Genomic DNA, 22,757 nt, shown 5'->3' with positions numbered 1-22,757 from the left:
GGCGATCATAGATATTTAAATAATCCAATTTTCGATTAATCAAAGTCTACTTTAATATGGAAAATTTCCATTTGAATTTTATGGATTGTTCTATTCCGGTCCCTTGTATTGTAATTCATTGTTTTATCTTGCCAAACTATTACATTATCTTTGTAAGCAAAGGAAGTAATTCATTATATATATCAAAATAATTTTCGCCAATCAGAAAATTTGAAATGAACCAGATTTCTGTACCAGCAATATGTCAACATGTCAGCATTTTACTCGACGCAAAACTAAACACGTATTATGTGGCTTCTTTTTTCAAGTAGGAACGAACTTTGTTTATATCTTTTAGACAGAGTTATATTTCAGGGGGCTGAAACCTAGCATCATTATTTCGAGTTCCTTAGATTTTAATTGATTTGATAGATTTTATCTTTGATAAAAATATAACAGAAGTATAAAAAAGCCTTTATCCATTTAAGATAGTTATGTGATTATATTGTATTTTGAATTCCTATCTGTTTATAAAGTGACATTACTTTTCCATCAACAGTTTCAAAATGCACTGTTTTCTGGACACAACTTTTGTGCATTTGGAATGTATACTGTATAGCTTTAAGGCAAAGACAAATCAGTCGTTGTTATAGAACGAGTAATGGCCCTTTCTACCTTAGTGCATTCGACGTATATAAGTATGAGGTTTGTCTGTTAAGACTGTCAAAGACGTTGATTGAAAAGTTTCGATTGTTAAAGGGAAATATTCAAATGGCTAAACATTTCTGTTAGTCAGAACTTGAAAACTGTAAGCGGCGTTATCAAGGCTAGTCTTTCATTCTTACACTCAGTATATTATATACTTTTTTAACATGCAAATGTTCAAAGCGAGATAACTCCCAAATAAGACAGAGTAAAAACAATGCGTGAGTTCTAACAATATACGTCTTACTTTACGGAGCAAAACCTTACTTTAAATTGTGGTTAAGTACATGAAAACTTCCTTGATAGATATTTAATTTAAAAACTTAAGAGGGCGTTTAACGATTTATGAAATTTTATTCGCTACAATCCTCAAATCATTGTTTTCTTGTTTTGCTGTATTTATAAAAATATATACATATACATGTTTGGAAAGGTATTTTAAGTCTCTGAAAAGATAAAACATAACTTATCATAGAGTTTTCAAAAGAAACGGAAATAAATAATGGCTATGGGTCGTCAGAGGTGTTGCACTTTCCATTACGTATCATGAACAGACTCAATCAAACCGAGTCTGTTATTATTTTGCTTGGTTGCATTCCACAGGATCTTTTTACCGATTTAATTGCCTATCATCAATTTTCGACCAAGGTTTACAGCTAGGGATAACCCCATATATTCTTATGAACATTATACTCAAATTGCATTTTATGCAACCTTTTTGTGCACAAGGGAACTTTTTATGTGTTGGAATGGATCGGTTTCACTTTATGATTTTTTGTATGGTTACTGGGTTATAACCCTCTGCTACTGCACATATAATTGCAAAGAGTTAATCTGAAAGCAGATATCAATGTTCAGTAGCACGATTCAATCAAGCAGAGAATACTTGTTTTTCGGGCAAATATGATTTGAGGTCTATTCAACGATTTTGGTCAGATTGCTCAGTTAATGAATATCATATTGATTTAAATGTAAGGCATTGCAACTTATTTTATAATATTACCGAATAAAGGTCGAGTAGTTTTGCAGTTTACGACTATGAACGAAATAAGAATGATGTCGTCGAAATCCGCGCCAAACATGTACTAGTATTAAACCATGCTCTAGACCATGTACAGCGCTATCTACATTGTGTTATGGACCGACTGACGTCATACTGAATGATGATAAGTTACATATCGTACGTATGACCTGCAAGCGTAATATTACCTTTTCGCTCACACTATTGACGATTTTATAGTATAATATGTATATAAGTATTAAGATATAAAGCGTGGGTGAATTCTAGCGAGCGTGGGGCTCGATTTTAAGGTTTTACTTTGTATCATTTCTGAATATTAAGTTTTAGTTATGTAATACCTTATGAATAAATTTATAGTTATGCAAGACCTTCTAGTAAAACAACATTTACGTGACAGAAATAGAACAACGTTACAAGGAGAATCGTCATAACTTGTCAAAATTTTTCATGGACCTGCCAACCACTGACATAATATATTAATAAGGCGTCCTAAATTTAGACACGCAACTATTTTATCCTTGTGGAAATATCTGTACAAGTAACGGTATGTAAGCTATTTTTTTTTTCATAAAAGTTATGTTTTTAATTCCTTCTTTAATTCTTTTCTTATAATTATATTTACTATTTTATATTCGTTATTATTCACACTGCGTGTACGAAGACATTTAAAATAATTATAATTGTAATGAATAATTAAGCCGCTCGCGAAAGATTTAAGTCCATCATAATGATGGTGTATCATTTTAATATTTAAGAAAATGTAAAAGTAATATATTACAATAAATAATTATGGCATAAAATTGTAATTAGAGAAAAGTTATTTTGAAGGAGTTGGGGACACTGTTGTGGAGACCCAGTTTACTATTGGTGGAAAGAGTAAAAAAACATGTAATTTAAAAACGTTCATTTTGGCTTATGAGATTGATTTACAATACACGCAATGATGTGCTAGTTACGAGGCGCTGTAGGACACTTAATGAAGATGTTTTTCAACTATGAGAATAAATATTCTGTAAAATGCATTTTATTAATAAGAATAGGAAGTCTTCATCATATGTACATACATACATGTACTATGTAAAGCACCTTTAAACGTGTTTATCACGAAAAGGGCGCTGTATAAATCTGGTATAATATATGATATAAAATACTTCTTGAAAGACTTTTATAGAAGCGGAAATAACAAACAAAAACCTTGACAAATAATTACTGCGTTGTTGACAGCCTTATACATTATTTATGTTTTGTACAACGATGTCGTCTGCTAATGTGTATTTTACAAATCATTTAATTGTAATACGTTTTGATGATTAACATGTTGTTTGACACATGCGTATGAATAAAATAACGTATAATGCATAGTAATTATTTGTATTACTATATATATTCTTTATCAAAGTTTCATTCTTGCATACATTATACAGTCATAAAAAACAAACATAGTTTATACACTATAAAAAAATTGCAAGACCATTCTTCAGCAGAATTATAAGAGACTATCAATATTCACATAATTAGTAAAACTATGAAATACAATTGCTCTAATAATTAAGTTTAAAAACTTGAGCTGATGGTGCTAATCCTGACTTAACTATCTAACCCGAGCAAGCCTAAAAACTCCATAAGTAAAAAATACATTAAAAATGGCAAATGAATTAAATTATTATGATGTAAATATCATAATACTGAATTGCGCCTTCTCTCAAAATTCACTTCTTAAATTTCCAAATATGGACATTGAATATACTGTAATATTTACATGAGGTTATACAAACGGACAAAAAAAATGAGAATCTTTAAACGTCAGCTCAACTTCGTTAGTAACAATCGAACTTGGCAAGAAAACTTCTATTAAATTAAGAACGTTAACTTTATTTCCCTGTCAACAAAAAGAAAAGTTAACTTTTATAATAGTTTAAACCTGTCACCCACTGAATACTTAATTAAAACTTAAACCCCTTAATTGGGCAAGTAATTCATACTTTTTTGACATTCATCTTAATTTATCTACCGACTGTCCATATACAACACCAATTGTATTGAAACATTGATATTTAGAAGTTCTAATACCATAAAGTTTCCATTTTTCAACTTAAGAGAGATAAGGGAATATTCTTATTCACAATTAATTTAACAATTAATTTAAATCAAGTGAGAAGCTAATTCTTCACTAGTTTACTTACAATAAACTGAAAATGACCCATATTTAGAAATTAAATGAAATCTATTACGAACAAATGTGTTATTTACAATCTATTTATCCCGTACATAACCTTATCTGCAATATTCTAATATATACCATTACAAAGTAAAGTTTAATCCTAATTGTTACGTATATTTAATTTTGTAGGTTGGCTGTTCATTTAATAAAGGTTTAGCAGGATGCGGTTGAAAAATAAAAATTTGAAAATAATTTAACTTGGTACGTTCAATTATTAAGAGCGATTACAGACTTGTCTTTTTTCAAAGTATTATAATTCTATGCTTGGACATGAATGTACAGATCTTTACAACCTATCTTACAAACGGACAATCAATCAATTAACCGAAGCTTTACGCTCTTTCGTTTGGTAAGTGCTTTTACACAACGATTTTTTTGATAAAGCTGATCTGCTTAATAGACATTAAGAACTTACAATTTTTCGTGCGACACAAATTAATTCATGTATCTTAGTTGAATTGTAAAAACTGTACCTGAAATCTTTCTCATAGGGACTCTATCCTAATCTAAATTTTATTCATGACATGTTTTGAACTTTATCTAATAATGCTTTTTATGTAAATTACATTTTCCAAACTAATATATTTCAAATTGAATTTTCTGAAGTTCTACGACGTCAAACCCAATTTACAATTCCATAGCCAAGAATTCTCAAGTTTATTTAATAGCTTCAATAAATATTTTACAATTACCAAATGTGTCACTTAGAAATGGTCAGTACTTGATCATTTACATTTTAATCAAATTACTGGATATTATTAAGCTAGAGATATAAGAGTTGAGAATATTTGAATGTGAAAACTGTTGTTTACACAGAATCCAACATGCAATGGGTTTGATTGACATGCTTTGTTTAATGACTTGCCATAGCAGGTTAAACTACTAACAATGCGGTTCTTACCTCAAACTTGTAAACCGTTATTTTATTTTTGTAGGCTGGCCGTCATTGGTAAAATCAGATTTACTTGAAAGACAGCGGTGAAAACATACAACAAATTCTGTTTTGTTATTTAGACTTGGATATAAGTTTTCATTTGATAACTGGCAGGAGAATCAGTGATGAAATCCTTGTTATGTGCGTACAGCCTATTTTCTCTGCTTTTAACTGGAAGTGCACAGCAGTTTAACAGACCACACCCTCTGTACAGCAGACAACAAGAAGCAAATAATAACGCTCTAGCTTTAGCGCTCCTTTTCGGTTTAGGTAAGTGTTATTTTTAGAAGGTTTTTTTTAAAAGAAAAAGTCTTCGCTTAACTAAGCAAGGAGAGCACAGATCTACAGATCGCGGGCCCTGGACGAGACTTACATGTATCTTAATCATGACAATTGATAAAAACGTTGTGCCTGAAATCATTCGTCCTCCATCTCCGATTCATAGTTACTTGCAGAGAACAGGTTAGTACTGACACAAAAGCTATTAACATTGGTTAGGTTAACTGCCCGTAACATAATTAAAAACTGAAATACTGTTAATACGGCGTCAAACCCAAGACAAGAAAACCAACAAACTTAGATACTCATGTAAAGAAGTACAAAAAGTATTTTGTACATATTGTTCCCAAATTTTGTCACTTCTAGAAATGTTCCAGTACTTTGAATCAATTTACTATTTACTAAATCAAAATTTACTGGACTGCCATTATCTAAAGTGCCTTTCTTCAAGGACGATATAAAAACGACAGTCTCCCGAGTCAATATTTGAGCCGTGCCATGCGAAAACCAACATAGTGGCTTTGCGACCAGCATGGATCCAGACCAGCCTGCACATCCGCGCAGTCTGGTCAGGATCCATGCTGTTCGCTTTTAAAGACTATTGCAATTAGAGAAACCGTTAGCGAACAGCATGGATCCTGACAAAACTGTGCGGATGCGCAGGCTGGTCTGGATCCATGCTGGTCGCAAAGCCACTATGTTGGTTTCTCATGGCGCGGCTCATTTGGTCTATGTGATTATACCCTTAGGAATACCTGTATTATCTAAATACTGCTATTCTGTAACCGAGTCAGTAATTCTAGTGTTACAATATTGAAACAAATTATCAAGTAAGCTTAAGTGTTTAGTACTTGAAAACCCTAAATAAGAATATTTTAAATATACTATAAAATGTTTTATTTTCCTTAATTACTTAGTCTTGCATATGCATCATGACATTGTGGTTAACAGCTCATTTTTAAAAACATCTATCTGCCACGCTTCAGTAATTCGGTTATTTCACTGAAAAGTCACGGATGTTCATGTAATATACAGTTAAAACAGGTTTCAGCTGTAAATGAGCCAGGTGGCAAATAGGTTTTTTGGTTTAAACAGTATTTATTTAGAAAACTGCACATGTAACAATATACATGAATTTGTACATGAATGGATTAGAAAACAAGTTTACAAAAGCTTATATGAATTCTTCTCCATTAAGAAATATTTACACAAGTACAAAGATGCGTTAGCAACATGGTCGTGTAACATATGCAGATGAGGTACGAAAGAGAAACTTTTGATGGTGGGATTTGGAAAAGATGAAATACTATTACAAAATATGCCTATTATTAGGTAGCAAAAAGTGAATTTTTTCGGCAAGTAGGCATTAAAAATTTTGAAAAAAAATCAACAAGAGTGCACCGATAAAAAACAAACATGGACACAGTAAATTCAGCACACGTTTACAAGCGATGGTCACTGGACAGGTCGTCGATGACAACAAAGACTGATTAAAATAGCATATCAAAGCGCTTTGTTGATAAGATGAATTTTTGTACTTTGACAAAGAGAAGGATGTTTTCGTCAAGTGATAGGTTCTCGTTCCCGAACAAGAGGTTATTAAGGGTCCGCGGGCATGGGATATTTGAAAGAAACTGTTGGCGTAATTGTATATAGTTACTGCAAGTTAGTAAATAATGGCTAACAGTTTCGACCGATCCACAGGTGCACAACAGTGACTCTACAATCGACCTTCTGTACAAGTCATGATTTAAAGAACTGCATCCTAGTCGCAGGCGAGCGTGGAGGATTTGACCAAGACGGGTACCAAAGTTGTAGTATTTGGGGGTTCGCCGTGAGGTACGGTTGAGAGATGCCTTAAATGCTTCTATTGTCGTGCTTGTGCGCTGTTGGCTTGGTGGCAGGAGGTTACAGAGACAATCAGGACAAAGATTATTTTTCACTTTGAAAAGGAGGATGAGTCTATGTTTTTTCCGTCTAGATTCAAAAGTTTCCCAACCGAGGTCATGGATAAGTTTTTGAAGATTACATAATTTAGTTGCCCCGGCAACGGTCGTGGCTGCTTCATTTTGAACGGACTCAACTTCCTTGCTTAGATCGTTCGAGCAGTTTTCCAGACAACATCAGCGTACTCTAGAAGAGGACGGATTAAAGAGATATACATACGCTCTAGACATGATCGGTTCAGAAAGTATTTCAGTGACCGAAGCATGCCAATTCTTGACCACGCTTTGTCGAGCGTCGCTGAAATGTGGGCGTTCCAACATGCATCATGAAACAGAGTAATTCCTAGATGTTTGTGTGCTTGAACTTCGGGGATCAAGGTGTTATTAATAAGCAAGTCTGAACGATTGGGTTTTGGTGTCTTTCTTGAAAAGAGCATGGATTCCGTTTTGTCAGGATGAAAGGACATAAGCCAGGATTTTGACCAGGAGAAGATAGTGTCGAGGTCTTTGTTTAGTTTTGTTGCAGCAGATTCCGGAGTGTCCACAACAATATAAAGACTCGTGTCATCGGCTAAAAGCTTAATTTTACAGCCGATTTCCTGAACAATGTCGTTAATATATACGAGCTTGAAGCTTTCATCACAATCGAGCTAAAATAAATTAGTATAAACTAAACTAATATATACAAGAAAGAGCAAAGGACCTAGTATAGAGCCTTGACGAACGCCAGCTGTGACATGAGACCAGGATGAAAAGATATTTCTATATTGGACCCGCTGGCGCCTAGAGGAAAAATAAGAAGAAAACCATTGCAGTAATAAACCTCTCACGCCAAGACGGGACAATTTGTAAAGAAGACCGCGGTGCCAAACCCTGTCAAACGCTTTAGATATGTCACAAAACATAGCACAACTTCCTGAAAAAAAAACAATACTGGTGTGATAGGTTTTATTATTTTGTCTCATCGAAGTACAAAAATCAATATTAAAAACATTATAAAATTTTATATATATCTACATGTATTTTGTCACTCTTTCGTAGAGTTAAAAACATAATATACTATCACAGTTTTCAATAATTACAACACATTTGAATAATAATAATAATGATAATAATAATTCAATCTTGTTTAAAAGTGTGATATGAAAAGGTGCGGTCATGGCCACAGTGGGACTCGAACCCACGATCTCAAGACTTAAGAGTCGTACATGTACTGTGAGTCAATGAACTCTAACAAGACAAATAATACATACATTCTTTATACATGTAAAACTAAATCATGCAGTATTGTCAACTTGCGCATGTGTTGCGTATGTTGTCTTGTGTGTTATTAGCGTTTCTTTGCTCTTTCTCCTCATTCCCCTGTCGCTTCCTCCCACCCTTTCCCCTTGTATTTGCCTTCCCTTGCTTTTGCATCCCCTCTCCTATTACTATGAGTAAGTTATCGTGCCCAACATAATTTTGGCTGCCGGAATCCTTAGGCGGTGCCCGATAGTTATTTTTTCCTGCTTATGTGTGTGCGTGTGCTTGTGCGTCTGTGTGTCTTGGGCGGTGCCCTACAGTGTTGTTATATCTTACTTGTCTGTTTGTTTATCCATGTAAGTTAGTTGTGTTTGTGTGTGTGCGTGCGCGCGCGTGCGTGTGTGTGTGTGCGTGCGAGTGTGCATGTCTGCAATGCTGTGGTTTACGTTGTAGGGTAACAATGATTAAGGAACGTACCATTCCCTTTCGAATATTCATCCTTGTTCCACTTTCCCCTTCAACCCCCCTCCTACCCCTTACCCCTTCCTCCGCTTATCTGCATAAAATTAAAATGTACTTGTTGTATTTTTGAAGCAACCCGTCTATAATATTTTTCCGTTACAGCTTCTTTTTGTTGTGGGCCTACTTTGCAAATGCGTGGCTCTGTAGCTGTGTTTGTAGTACTCTGTGCTAACGAGAAATCTACCCTTACCTTTTATCTTTTTAAGATAGTAAAAATTCACGTTACTTATAGCGTTAGTGGACTTTTTGCAAAATACTTTTATGGAGAGTCTGAACACTGTGCAGTGCATAATCTCACGTATACCAGCAATCCACTTGCGTCATGTGAAGAGCACCTTTACTTTTTATTTTATGGAAATCTTTAAGGTTGATATTTACTCATTATTGAGTCACACCATGAGAAAACCAACATATTGCATTTGCGACCAGCATGGATCCAGACCAGACTGCGCATTCATGCTGTTCACTTTCAAAGCCTATTGCAATTAGTGAAACCATAGGCGAACAGCAAGGATGCGCAGGCTGGTCTGGATCCATGCTGGTCGCAAATGCACTATGTTGGTTTTCTCATGATGCGGCTCATTAATGATTTACTTTACTGTATTAAATATCTGATTACCCAAACAGTTTTAATTAATTTCTAGTAGATGCGTTTCTTACTTTTAAAAATGACAAACATTTTTATAACAAAATGCCCATGAGTTCATACAGGCCTTCGGTAAAAATGTATCATATTTACTGTATTATTGTTGAATTCGTACATGTATACTTAAAGCTAAAGTCTCGATAGCCTAGTGGTAGAGCGTCCTATTCGAGTGCGGGAGGTCGTGTGTTCGATTCCCGGTCGCGTCATACCAAAGACGTGAACAATGGTACCAGTAGCTCCCTTGCTTGGCGCTCGGCATAAAAGGGAAGCTGGCCTCTTCTCTCATACCCTCGTGGCGATGAATTCCATCAGGAATGGGGTGTGGAGAGTGATTAATATAAGTTGTAAAACTTGTTTCACAATCGACTTAAAATAACAAAACAGATACCTAAAGCTTTAATTGGAAAATTAAATCTGATTAATTTACAAGCCAAACTAGTTAGTTAAACTATTTACATCTTTTCGACTTTATCATCATAAACAACAAATCAACACCGCATCTGAAACACTTGTGTCTAAATGGTTACAGATTTGAACTAGTTCTCACATTGAACTTTCGATCTTTCAGTCATAATGTTCATCCTAAACTATTGTTTTCTTTAACATTGCGTACTAAGATGATATCAAAATAGATGTAGACAAAGTAACTGTTATGATTAATTACCTCAGGTTAACAAAAATGGAACATGAATATGAAATTCATTACTTAATTATACGAACTGGCGACGCATTTCGGGCTGGAGTAACCTGTAAGTCATTTATGTTCCTTTATGTAAATCATTTACGAAAATGCGGATGAACCAGTCTATTTCACTTAAACGTAAACAAAATGAAATACTTTAAATTAAAACTTTAAAAGACAGCAACGCAACTCGTCCTGTTCTGTAAAATGGAACACCACCAGACCCCTCAATACCGTTCCTCTTTTGTGCCGGTACCTCATCAACATCAATATACAACCTTACCAATTCATATCTGTCATCAACAATTGCTGTAACTGACTTGAACTAAGTACACAACTGTCCCTTTTTAAGAACCTTCTAAAGTAAATTTCACTCTTACGTACAGAACGCCCTAAGTCACTAATATGCTTGGCAACATAAATACTTTTAGATTACAAACGACTCACGGTAGTCGTCTTAAAATTTCCTTTTCAAATGCTATTTTTCTAAATAATCCATTGCATGTATATGGTGAGGTTGTAAATACACACCACATTTTCTTCAACAGTCCTATATATATAAAAAAAAAAAGAACGCTTAGAACCATTAACACTATCAGCCAAATTACTAGTATTACATTTCTTATACTGGTCGTATATGGATACTGGTCGTATATGGAGATTTATCCGTTACAAGCACTCTAAATATGTTGATAAATATGTACAGAAAACAACGAGATTTGTTACATTATTATAGAACTTTAATACGACTCGAAGTAACAACAACAGCTTTGATCCTAGCTTCCAAAGCTATGTTCTAACCCTTTTCCTTAGTTCAAGGAAAAGCCATTCGTAAGTCATTCACCTCATCTATCTTGATATTCGGCTCTATCTATCCTATTAGTTATGAGAAATAAATATAGTAAAAGATAAATATAGTACATTTTTAGAGTGTCTTACTTGTCTACAATTTAATATTGCATAAATGTTTTTCCGCATATTTGCATATAAGAGAACAAACTAACTACCAAAATATCTGAAAAGCAGAACCTTCTACCTTACGTCGAACAGACCAGCAACCGTTAACTGTCTGAGTGAAAGTTTTAATTCATTTATGCCTACAAATATATTTTCAATCTTAGATATCAAAACCGTTGTTATTCATGATTCCTGAGGGGAAAAAAATCACAAAATGAATCAAAATTAACCCTTTTTAGTTTCCAGCAAGGTTGTAAAATAACACACGTTTTTACTTTGACGTATTAGTGCTCTTAAACCGTTGATGCAATTTTGAAATTATTTCATGATTTTGTCCTTGGATAACCTTCTACCTATTTCTGTTCAAACTATTCCGATTCGCCAAAGGGCATGGCCGTCTGCGAGATCTAAAAGTATAGAATGGGAAAAAATACTTATTTTCCTTAACCGCTGGTCCGATTTTGAAATAGTTTCACACATGATATATAATACCAGATAAGAGAAAACCACTAGAACAGAGAGAGAGAGAGAGAGAGAGAGAGAGAGAGAGAGAGAGAGAAATCCATGTTAGGCTAGCTTAGCGAAAAGTCAGTCTGGTTCTATTAATGTGCTGATTCACCCGCGTTTTCTTGAATCATTTACATAAAAGAACGAAGGCATTACAGGTTAACTCCAGCCCGAAATGGTTAGTCAATTCGTATAATTAAGTAATGAATTTCATATTTATTTTCCATTTTTGGTTACTTGAGGTAATTTATTTTAACAATTACTTTTTCTACATATATTCTAATATCATCTTAAGTAATGTTAAAGAAAACAATAGTTTACAAAGAACATTATGATTGATAGATCCAAAGTTGAAGGTGAGAATCAGTTCAAATGTATAGCCACATACTATAATAGACGCAAGCATTTCAGATGCGGTTTTGATTTGTTGTTGATGATGATCAAGTTGAAATGAAAGACATAGCTGAACTAAATAGTTTGGCTCGTAAATAGATCAGATTACTAATCAAAGCTATCTGGTTTTTGGTGTTTAATTCTTTTTTAGAGTCGATGATATTTAGAGTCACGTTACCGCAGTTTGTCAATTTATGTAATATGTTGACTTTAGCTTTAAGTATACATATACAAAATCCACAAGTTAACTTAGGTGACCTAATACCAAGATTTTTAAAATCATTCTGATTCGTTAAAATATGACAACTCGAAGGTATGATCAGTTTTCCATGTATATAAGAAACTTAAACTTTTTCTGTCAGAAACAACTCTCCGGATTTTAAAATAATTTCTCACAAATGTTCTTTCGCGACACTTTCTAATATTCTAATTATTCTAATACATCAAACATCTTAAAACAGCATCTGCTCCTAAACCGTAATCATTTTACTTTTTACTTAAGTTTGTTTGTAATAAAGCATGTAATATTTAAAAATAAACGGTAATTACTTCCTCTTGGCAGTTATGCACGTTTGTATCAATATGGCCATTCATTTTCTCGTTAATTTTGTTTTCGTCAACTCAAAACGTTTAACATTTAAGATTGTCCTGTTTTAGAACATTGATACGTTAGCGGAGAATTGGTATGTTGTTTTTCTAAATTATTTTGTGCATATTAATGTACACAGAAATCATCTGAATTACTTTTGCAATTATTCCAGTATGATAAAAACTATTCCACGAAGCTCATGAGAATACTGGTATATACTAATTGTATATTGTTCTATTGAAACTGGTGTATCCCAAAATAACTTTATAACCTTTTATAATTTCATAATTTTTGAAAACTAAACTTTTTGCCGAATACAGGTATATCCCGCAATGATTGCATATTGTTCCATTGAAAACTAACTTCCTGGTGCAATGTAAAAACATAACTTCTAGAAAATGTTATTGATGTTACGTTATCTATTTACATAACGTATCAATTGGTTTCAAATTATTAGGTCTATTGTAAGTCTATCGGATGATACGTGCGTCTTATATCTAGTGGAGAACAAAAGCATATAAACTTTAATTAATTCATGAAATTGTCATGACCTTCTTTCTTTCTTTTATATTGAATTGCCAATTAATAATAATATTCTGTTGTAACAGACAGGTCTTTCTGTGTCATCGACAAGGTACAAGCAAAAGCTTAACGTCGGACGAGTTCGTATGTTTCCGCCCGCGTTAGGAAATATCACGAATACGAGCAGATGAAGAATTTTTACAAAAATCATCACTTTCAAACGTCTAGGGAAGCAAGAAGACATTAAAATAATTTCAAAACAAATACATACATAAAACATTTATTGTCTGTACAATACTTCAATAGGATAATAAATATTCCCAAAAGATTAAAAAAGTGGCTACAGAGGAAAAAATAAGACATGTATCACAGGTTTTTACTTATTTTATTCAGTAACTGTATGCCGTAAAAGGAGACTGATAGTGATGTTCGCCAATGGAAGCATTAATTCTTCATTTTAAATAAATAAACCATTTATCTTTGTTTAAGAGAAAAGAATGACGAACACTTAAATAGGATAATAAATATTGTGCGTTCGTTCTAATGAAAACAATATTTGTTCAAAAAAGATTTTCCTTCTTTGTTTCCATTGGAAAATATCAACCAGACGCCCAGCCAGACGTTTTCAAGGGGGATAATTTTACCGATAAACATAAACATACGAACACAACCTAATTGTTAATCATGGTGTGAAGACCAGTCAATCTGATAGATTATTAGAAATTGATTATTGACAAGGTTTCATTCTGCAAACTGTCTCCAAATTCAAATTGTATAATCTTTGATGAAAGAGCAGCACTTTATAGCTTAGCGTTTGTACTTGACAAAGCAATAAGGACATGCATTTTTGACATTTTGAAAGTATAAACAAGGCCACTATAACATCTCTTCTCTTGTTTTATAGACTTTCATTGCAATAATGTTTCAGGATTTCGAGACTGTAAAGTTTAAATGTTACCTGGTTGTCAAGAAGAATAAATGCAAAATAGATAAAACTACACACGTATGAATTATATGAACAGAAATAGTTTGGTGCTAAATACAGATATTGAGTCAAACCTAACTATTGATGACTTAACCTGTAAACAAAACGTCAAGGAAGACCCTTTGCCACTCACCTTACGTATCCCCACCTCAGACGACTTTCTCCGAACTAGTAATTGGTACAACAGGTAGAAAGTGTTGCCTCTGGAATGTAACCTATGTTTTTCTATGATCTTGATCCGGATCTCACATGACGCAGATTCAAACCTGACTTACGTATCTTAGAAATTTTGTAGCAAATTTCCATGAGTACCAGTTATAGAATGTGACCAGTCGAGTGATAATAAGGAGTCTCTATGATTTGACTTGCCAGCATTTTATTTCACACTAATGTAGCCATAGAAGTGTTTACAGTGTTTTTCTATTATTTAACCTAGCGACCTATATTTTCCTCGTCCTAGAGTTCAAACAAAAACACAAAACAAAAAACATTCTGATTATGTTTCATGATCCACTTTCATATGTCAGCTGTATTTCATAGAAATTAAATCAAGGTGGGGTTTAAAATATAGTCTCTGAAATGTTTGCAAGGTTTTTTTTATTTCATCTAGTGATCTATATTTGCCCTAGTCCTGTTACAAACTATAGTTCATGAAGACAGATATCTGACTGTATTTCATGGAGATTTGGCACAGACCACAGGTTACGAAAAATATATTTTATTTCCTAAAAGGTCGTATTTACGAACTTATTTCAAAGTACTTTTTCCTTAATTTTTAATAATCACAATAAAATTTTATTTCAGATTTTAATGAATATCTGGCATTTCAAGCTACCAACAACAGACCGGGAGGCTTCGGCAACTTTGGACTAGGAAATCTAGGCCTTGGAAATTTTGGTCTACCGCTTCATCCAAGAGCACGCCAAAGGGCTACACAAAACCTAAACGCATTGTCTGCTCTCGGGATTATTGACGGACCAGATTTGCCAGATGGACCAGCTGGAGGCCGAGGTAAAGGTCGACGGGGAGGTCCAAAACGTGCTGGAGCGAAAGGCGGGGCTGGCGCTGCAGGGGGTGAGGCACCAGAAGGGGCGCCGGCAAAGAAGAAGCCAAGAAGAAGGGGACCACGCCGTAAAGCAGCTTCCAAAGCGGCTAATGCTAAGAAATAATCATTGGATGGTAAATAGAAATACAATCATTTTGATCAACAGAATATTGACTATGGAGATACTTAACATAAAATATCTTGCTTTCAAAATCAAGCACCTCGAACTACATTTTTGCCTTGTGTTATCTGAAAGTCTTACCAGTAGTGAGTTCCTGTAAAATGTAAAAAAACAAAAAACCCTGTCAGCTACAAAACTAAGAAAGATATTTCTTTGGTGTTTAATTGTCCGAAATGAAACTAAATTGTTACACACGTTATGTACATAAATTGTTAACCATCTAAGCTACAGCCATGATAGTGAAAAATAACTGCTACATAGGACATTTGAACATACATGTTATTATCTAATTTCAGGTTGACGGGTGTGTCTTGAAAGCACGTGTAGCGGTTGACATTGCATCAAATACTATAGTGACATAATATAAAACATTTTTGAGTATACTAATATAATATGAAAATATTTATTGTAATATGTTTATAAAACAATCATTCATCCGAACTAACAAACGCATTTTTCAATATTCAATTTAAAATCTGAGACAAAAAATAAGAAGACAATGCCAATACTTCTGTTTTCAGAAATCACTACGTCAATACAGGTAGTGCGTAGATATGTTAAAGTATACAAATTGTTTACTATCTTGATATACTCACAGCCAGAAAATATATAAATACCTTTATCTGACAATTGTGAAAAGTTCTAAACTAGTATCAAAACATGGGTACACTTAAATAACAGTTTTTGTTCATAATTAGGAAAAAAAAACTTTTTGTATTCTGTAACTACCATGAAAGCATACTTATTTTTTCACGTTTGTAGGAAATCTTATCGTCAGTCAGCCACCAATGTTACCTTGTAAATAAATATATAAACTATATTGTACAATGTGTGTGTATGTCTCGAAATAGACAAAACGTATGGAACGCTTGTCAACCTATCCGATAAAAAATGTGCTACTATATTAACAACTAACTTGTACTTAATGAAAGTGCGATTTATCTATTTTATTTTCGAGATATTCATTCTCTTTGTTTCTTTTCTGTTATCGAAACTGTGTCAGAAAGATTAATTTTGTTAATAGGCTCTTGTTATAAACTTGTTATCCATAGAAAATATACCGCGCCTGCTTACCACAATAGCAAGAGCGCAGATCTATGGATCACGAGATTGTCAGTTCGATCCCCGGGCAAGGTGTTCTACATTACGATTTGATAAAAGACATTTACTCATCCAACTCTGATTGATGTGGAGATGTTGAAAGATACTTGCAGAGAACAGGTTAGAACTGATACAAAATCCAGGAACACTGGTTAATTGTCCACCGTTATATAACTGAAATATTGAAAAAAGGAGCTAAACACAAAAGAAACAAAACATACTAGAATCTCAAAATCTTTCAAGTTTACATTTATTTCCTCAGAAAACAATGACTTACACTTCAATATATTCAAAATGAAGATGTCGATATTTTTGTTCATAGACGCATAATAACTTTTTAGTTACAGCTGGTTGTTCTTTTGCTTTGTGCAAAGATATATGTGTATTTGTATGTTTGATCATTTTCTTTACTTTAAAATTCAAAAATACTCTTAATTTTGCATTAGCACCAAACTTTGTTAAGTCTTCATTGGCCCCGCTAATTAAAGTCTTAGCGAGATGCTAATTTTGTTCCTTGATGCCAATTTTTGCTGCGTTTAGATTAGATTTTGCTGCTGTTACTTTGTTTGTCCTTCGCTTATATTTATTTGGATAATAAACGCATTACAAAATGTTTGTGTATCTTGTTTTAAGCATATAAGCCTGTATGTACAAAATACTGTATTATGCGTTATTGTACATTTCCCAAAAATGTTATTTTGATACAATATTTCATGATAACTACAAAGACACGTTAATATATGCGTGTCATTGCCGGATGTAAAAAAAACGTCCAAACAGGATATTCCTAAGGTTGCAAGTCCACATGTGTACAAGTACACTTATCTGTTTAACTCTGTTTCATCGTAAAACTAAATCAAAACCTTAATCTTGCAAAGGTATATCGACAAAGTTCTTACAGCAATAATTTAAACAAGTAATAAGATACTACAGTGGAACTGTAGAACAGACGACAGCTGGGGTAAATCCAGTTTATGGCATGTCAACCTGACACTTGACTAACAGGAGTATTATCATAAGACAAATATTAATTTTAAAAACAAACAGACGTTCTAATCTTAAAGAAATGCAACTAGCATAAAACAATTTACCTTTTATAAAATACAGATAAAGCTTCATTCTTCCTCAAGGCTTATTTGATGTACAAAAACATCAAATAGATGTACAAAGACATCAAATAATATAATAAACGTCATTCATCATAATAAAGATATGTACTTTAAAAGTATAGTAATCACCTTATCACTACATTACCAAACACCGCTCTCAGAGTGGAGATAAAACAGAGAGGCTTACATTATTCATGTAATTGTCATTTTAGCCAATTTCAATACAAGACCGGTTGTTTACCCCTTCTGTGACTTTCTTCTTATGAAAGGGAAATAACTCGTGCAACTACGAAAAGTAATATTCACCTAGTATAAATTGTTCTTTGATATATGAAAACAGATTTGTACAATTTCAAAGTTTTAGCTCAGTTACAGACATAGTCGCAGGACACGTACATATCTACTTCAGAAACGGCTGAAAATGTGCTACAATTGGAAAATAAAAGGAAAAATGAAAAGTTATCTGTATCTTTATGCAGCAAAATCCATAAAGGGAGAACATTTCTGGACGCTGCCATTCTTGCTTCACCAATTCAAATTTAATAGAACGATTGAATTGAATTGAATTGGATTGCCTACATGTTCTTTAGAATTTTCAACATTTGATCCGTGCCATGGGGAAACCAACATATTGGGTTTGCGACCAGCATGGATCCAGACCAGCCTGCGCATCCGCGCAGTCTGGTCAGGATCCATGCTGTTCGCTTTTAAAGCCTACTGCAATTAGAGAAACTGTTAGCGAACAGCATGGATCCTGACCAGACTGCGCGGATGCGCAGGCTGGTCTGGATCCATGCTGGTCGCAAAGCCACTATGTTGGTTTTCTCACGGCACGGCTCATTTGATCACTTATTAGGATTATCTTAGTTACGATCAGAAGGTTTTTGTTAGGTCCATCGTCATACTAACACACTATCAGTACTGTGATATAGCGATTTTCAGCTTTTTAATGGAAGAGAAAGACTCACTCCAGGTGTTCTTTAGGACAGTATTACAGCAAGGTTGAATCAAAGACCTTCCGTAAGCCAGCTGGATAGCATCCTCAAATGACAGAATTCTACATCCAAATCGAGGATTCGAACTCAAATATCGGTGAGGTGTGATTCATTTAGCAACCTTCACCACTCGAACACGGAAGTCCCTTAAGATCAGCAGTAGGCAAAATACATCAAAGTGTCTGTTTCAAAAATTATGTACAGAGCCATGCGTTCAAAACTCAGATATATTCGCAAAGCCGTATTTTTGTTCTAACAATCCATATGTCAATTTTGTACATTATTTTAATACGTTTTATAGAGGAGTGTATTTATTATTGGTTGCTGAAATTGTTACACAGCCATTTTTTGCATATTATGTATTTTGAATATTTTAGAGGTCAATTTGTGTGTAAAAATATGCAATAAAATATGTTTAATTAAACTAATAATTTTAAAGGGGATGCTTGAAATCAACATGTGCAAAAAATGATTCCATAATAAACAGAAAATGCAAGTTTTTTTATACATTCGTTGTAATTGTGTAAAAATCATAATATTATTTTTCGAAATTCGTGCAACTAAAAACCGAAAAAGAACCTTAAAGGTATATAAGACCCATATTTAGTATCTGAAAACACGAACAGTTACTACATATAGCTTATGTAATTAAGATATGAATTAAAATATAAAATTAACAAGTTTGTGTTTATAAATTTACAGTAATTAATATGCATTAGGTATATAGAGGATATTTGTTTGTTTTGAGTGAATATGGAATATATCTCACTGAGAAGTGAGAAAATTTCAAATATTTTCATGAGCGCGTATCGATCGAACTTAAAAGGTAACAATTGTTTTATTATTAAATCTAGCCTACTCATAAGTATAAACTTTAAATACAAATATCTGCAGCCTTTGGTCATTTTTTGTGGTAAATTGTGTACGACGTCGCATTGTTTTGACGTCAAACCGTGATGACGTCACAGCTGGAGGTCAATACGTGTTTTGGCTCCGCCTTCGTGTCAATATGACATTGTATCATTGATCATGTGACTACATCTCGACCAATGGAAAGGACTATAAATATAGATTTAATAATAATTTCCAATAGAAACAAAGAAGGAATATTTTTTTAACAAATATTGTTTTCATTAGAATGAACGCACAATAGTTATTATCCTATTGAAGTGTTTGTCATTCTTTTCTCTTTACAAAGATATATAAATTATTTATTTAAAATGAAGAATTAATACCTCCATTGCTGATTGCAAAACACCACTATCAGTCTCTTTTTACGGCATACAGTTACTGAATAAAGTAAGTAAATACCTATGATACATATCCTATTCTTTCCTCTGTAGTCATTTTATTCATCATTTGTGAATATTTATTATCCTATTGAAGTATTCTACAGACGGTAATTTTTATGCCCCCGAAGGGAGGCATATTAGTTTTCAACTGTCCATCCGTTAGTTTGTTCGTTCGTCACAGCGTTAACTTTTTGCATGAAGGCACTTTACTCGCGAACCACTGCACCCAGGACCTTCAAACTTCACGTGCTGTTAGTATTTGTTGAGTACACGACACCTACAGACTTTGGGTTCACCAGGTCAAAGGTCAAGGTCACAGGGACCAATGTTAACTTTTTGCATGAAGGCACCTTACTCTCAAACCACTGCACCCAGGACCTTCAATCTTCACATGCTGATAGTACTTATTGAGTACACAATCTCTACTGACTGGGGTCACCAGGTCAAAGGTCAAAGTCACAGGGGCCAATGTTAACTTTTTGCATGAAGGCACTTTACTCGCGAACTACTGCACCCAGGACCTTCAAACTTCACATGCTTATAGTTCTTATTGAGTACACGACCCCTATTGACTTTGGGGTCACAAGGTCAAAGGTCAAGGCACTGCGGGGCATTTGTCACCATTATTGACAGCTCTTGTTTCATAATATGTTTTTGTTTTGAAATTATTTTAATGTCTGCTTGCTTCCCTGGATGTTTAAAAGTTGGTGATTTTTGTAAAAAAATCTTCATCTGCTCGTGTTCGTGATATTTCCTAACGCGCATGAAAACATACGAACTCGTCCAAAGTTAAGCAATTGCTTGTACCTAGCCGATGATACAGAAAGAGCTGTTTGTTACAACAGAATATTGTTATTAATTAGTAATTCTTACTGCATGCAACAATACAAAAGAAACAAGAGCTGTCACTAATGGTGACAAATGCCCCCGCAGCACCTTGACCTTTGACCTGGTGACCTTGACCTTTAATCTGGTGATCCCAAAGTCAATAGGGGTCGTGTAGTCACTACGTACTACCAGCATGTGAAGTTTGAAGGTCCTGGGTGCAGTGGTTCGCGAGTAAAGTGCCTTCATGCAAAAAGTTAACAATGGCCCCTGTGACCTTGACCTTTAATCTGGTGACCCCAAAGTCAGGATGGGTCGTGTACTCAATAAGTACTATCAGCATGTGAAGTTTGAAGGTCCTGGGTGCAGTGGTTCGCGAGTAAAGTGCCTTCACGCAAAAAGTTAACATTGGCCCTGTGACCTTGACCTTTGACTGGTGACCCCAAAGTCATAGGTCGTGTATCAATAAGTACTATCAGCATGTGAAGTTTAAGGTTCTGGTGCAGTGGTTCGCGAGTAAAGTGCCTTCATGCAAAAAGTTAACATTGACTGTGACCTGACCTTTAACTGGTGATCCCAAAGTGCAGTAGGGTCTCGGGTAAAAGTAAATAAGTACTATTTGCAAGTGAAGTTTGAAGGTCCTGGGTGCAGTGGTTCGCGAATAAAGTGCCTTCATGCAAAAAGTTAACATTGGCCCCTGTGACCTTGACCTTTGACCTGGTGACCCCAAAGTCAGTAGGAGTCGTATACTCAATAAGTACTATCAGCATGTGAAGTTTGAAGGTCCTGGGTGCAGTGGTCCGCGAGTAAAGTGCCTTCATGCAAAAAGTTAACGTTGTAACGAACGAACGAACGAACGAACTAACTAACAAATGAACTAACGAACGGACGGACAGCTGAAAACTAATATGCCTCCCTTCGGGGGCATAAAAAAGAAAGAAAGAGAAATGACAATTTCATGAGTTAAGGGAAGCAGGGCATTGTAGGATCGTCTTTCATCCGAATCGGGCCTATTTATAACAGACGACATAAACAAAACATTGGCGAAAACGATGTTAACATGTGAAAAAACAGGATTTGGTTTACGGAACTTATATGAACACTTTTAAAATTATTCCAGTCCTGTCGGCTATTTAAAAACACAATTATGTTCATTTTGTCGCGTCTCGAACGCTGCTGAGGATCAAGTTTTTTTTTTCACAAAATGCTGGTTTCTAGTCAACATGCGAATGGGACAGTGGTTATTTCGCAACATATCTATGACATCAAGTATGTCCCGGTGCTTTGCTCTTCCTCTAGAATCATAGAATATACATTTATGACAAGGAAAATAATATTTCGTTTATTTAAGAATGAATATTTTTTTTGGGTTATCGAAACGAACGAAAATAGATCGAAATCATGAATGCGTAGCGATTCATGTTTATTTGCCGTCCTATTGTGTTCATTCGCAGAACCGAAAAAAATCGTTTCATTCTTACTTCATTATTTTCCTTTCCATTTGTAAACAAGATAATATTATAAATCGCACATATGTTGTGGCATTTAACATTAAAATCAGCTTCCCGGCCATTATGTGCACCAGACGGAATAACTGTGACGGCGAACGTTCTCCCTGACTATACGCGGACGTCGTCAAAACAGCGACAGGTTATCACTAAGCAGCGATGACGTTAACTTTCGCGCCTTTCCTTTTGCTGTTCGTACGAAATGAACGTCATAATTTTCAACGGAAAAGAATAGGGCGAATGTAAACATACCTAAATGAATTTTGAAAATAAGAATTTAAAATATGTGCATTCCGAGCTTAACCCTGACATGCTTATAAAACAATTTATTTCATTTTCGCCTGAGCTACTAGTGAATTGACACTATCGATATTTTCACCAAGGAAACAGACCTCGGACACAAAAATATTACTACCAGTATGAAAGAAATGTTTGTCATATTTTAAAGGTAGATTTGCTTGTGATTTTTTTGGTCAAGAACTTTGCTTCATTCAAATTCTTTAGGTGAAATGGGGGATAACGATCAAATTATTCAAATTGACTTTTCAGTACAAAATTATCTGTCGTAGTT

At 34.3% G+C, this 22,757-nt stretch overlaps 1 protein-coding gene across 1 annotated transcript; it reads left to right on the top strand.

Annotated features, from left to right (window-relative positions):
- Nucleotides 1-2,097: 2,097 nt before the first annotated feature.
- LOC123547183 (uncharacterized) lies at nucleotides 2,098-17,072 on the top strand. Its single transcript, XM_045334091.2, has 4 exons — nucleotides 2,098-2,249; nucleotides 4,862-5,130; nucleotides 14,935-15,309; nucleotides 15,653-17,072. The coding sequence occupies exons 2-3, from the start codon at nucleotides 4,986-4,988 to the stop codon at nucleotides 15,297-15,299; spliced, it is 510 nt and encodes a 169-aa protein (XP_045190026.2). The 5' UTR covers nucleotides 2,098-2,249; nucleotides 4,862-4,985; the 3' UTR covers nucleotides 15,300-15,309; nucleotides 15,653-17,072.
- The last annotated feature ends 5,685 nt before the right edge of the window (nucleotides 17,073-22,757 follow it).

This window comes from Mercenaria mercenaria, chromosome 9 (assembly GCF_021730395.1).
Source record: "Mercenaria mercenaria strain notata chromosome 9, MADL_Memer_1, whole genome shotgun sequence".
In the NCBI taxonomy this organism is placed as follows: domain Eukaryota; kingdom Metazoa; phylum Mollusca; class Bivalvia; order Venerida; family Veneridae; genus Mercenaria; species Mercenaria mercenaria.
Note: the sequence above shows the minus strand (reverse complement) of the source record. Positions and strands in the feature narration are given on the sequence as shown.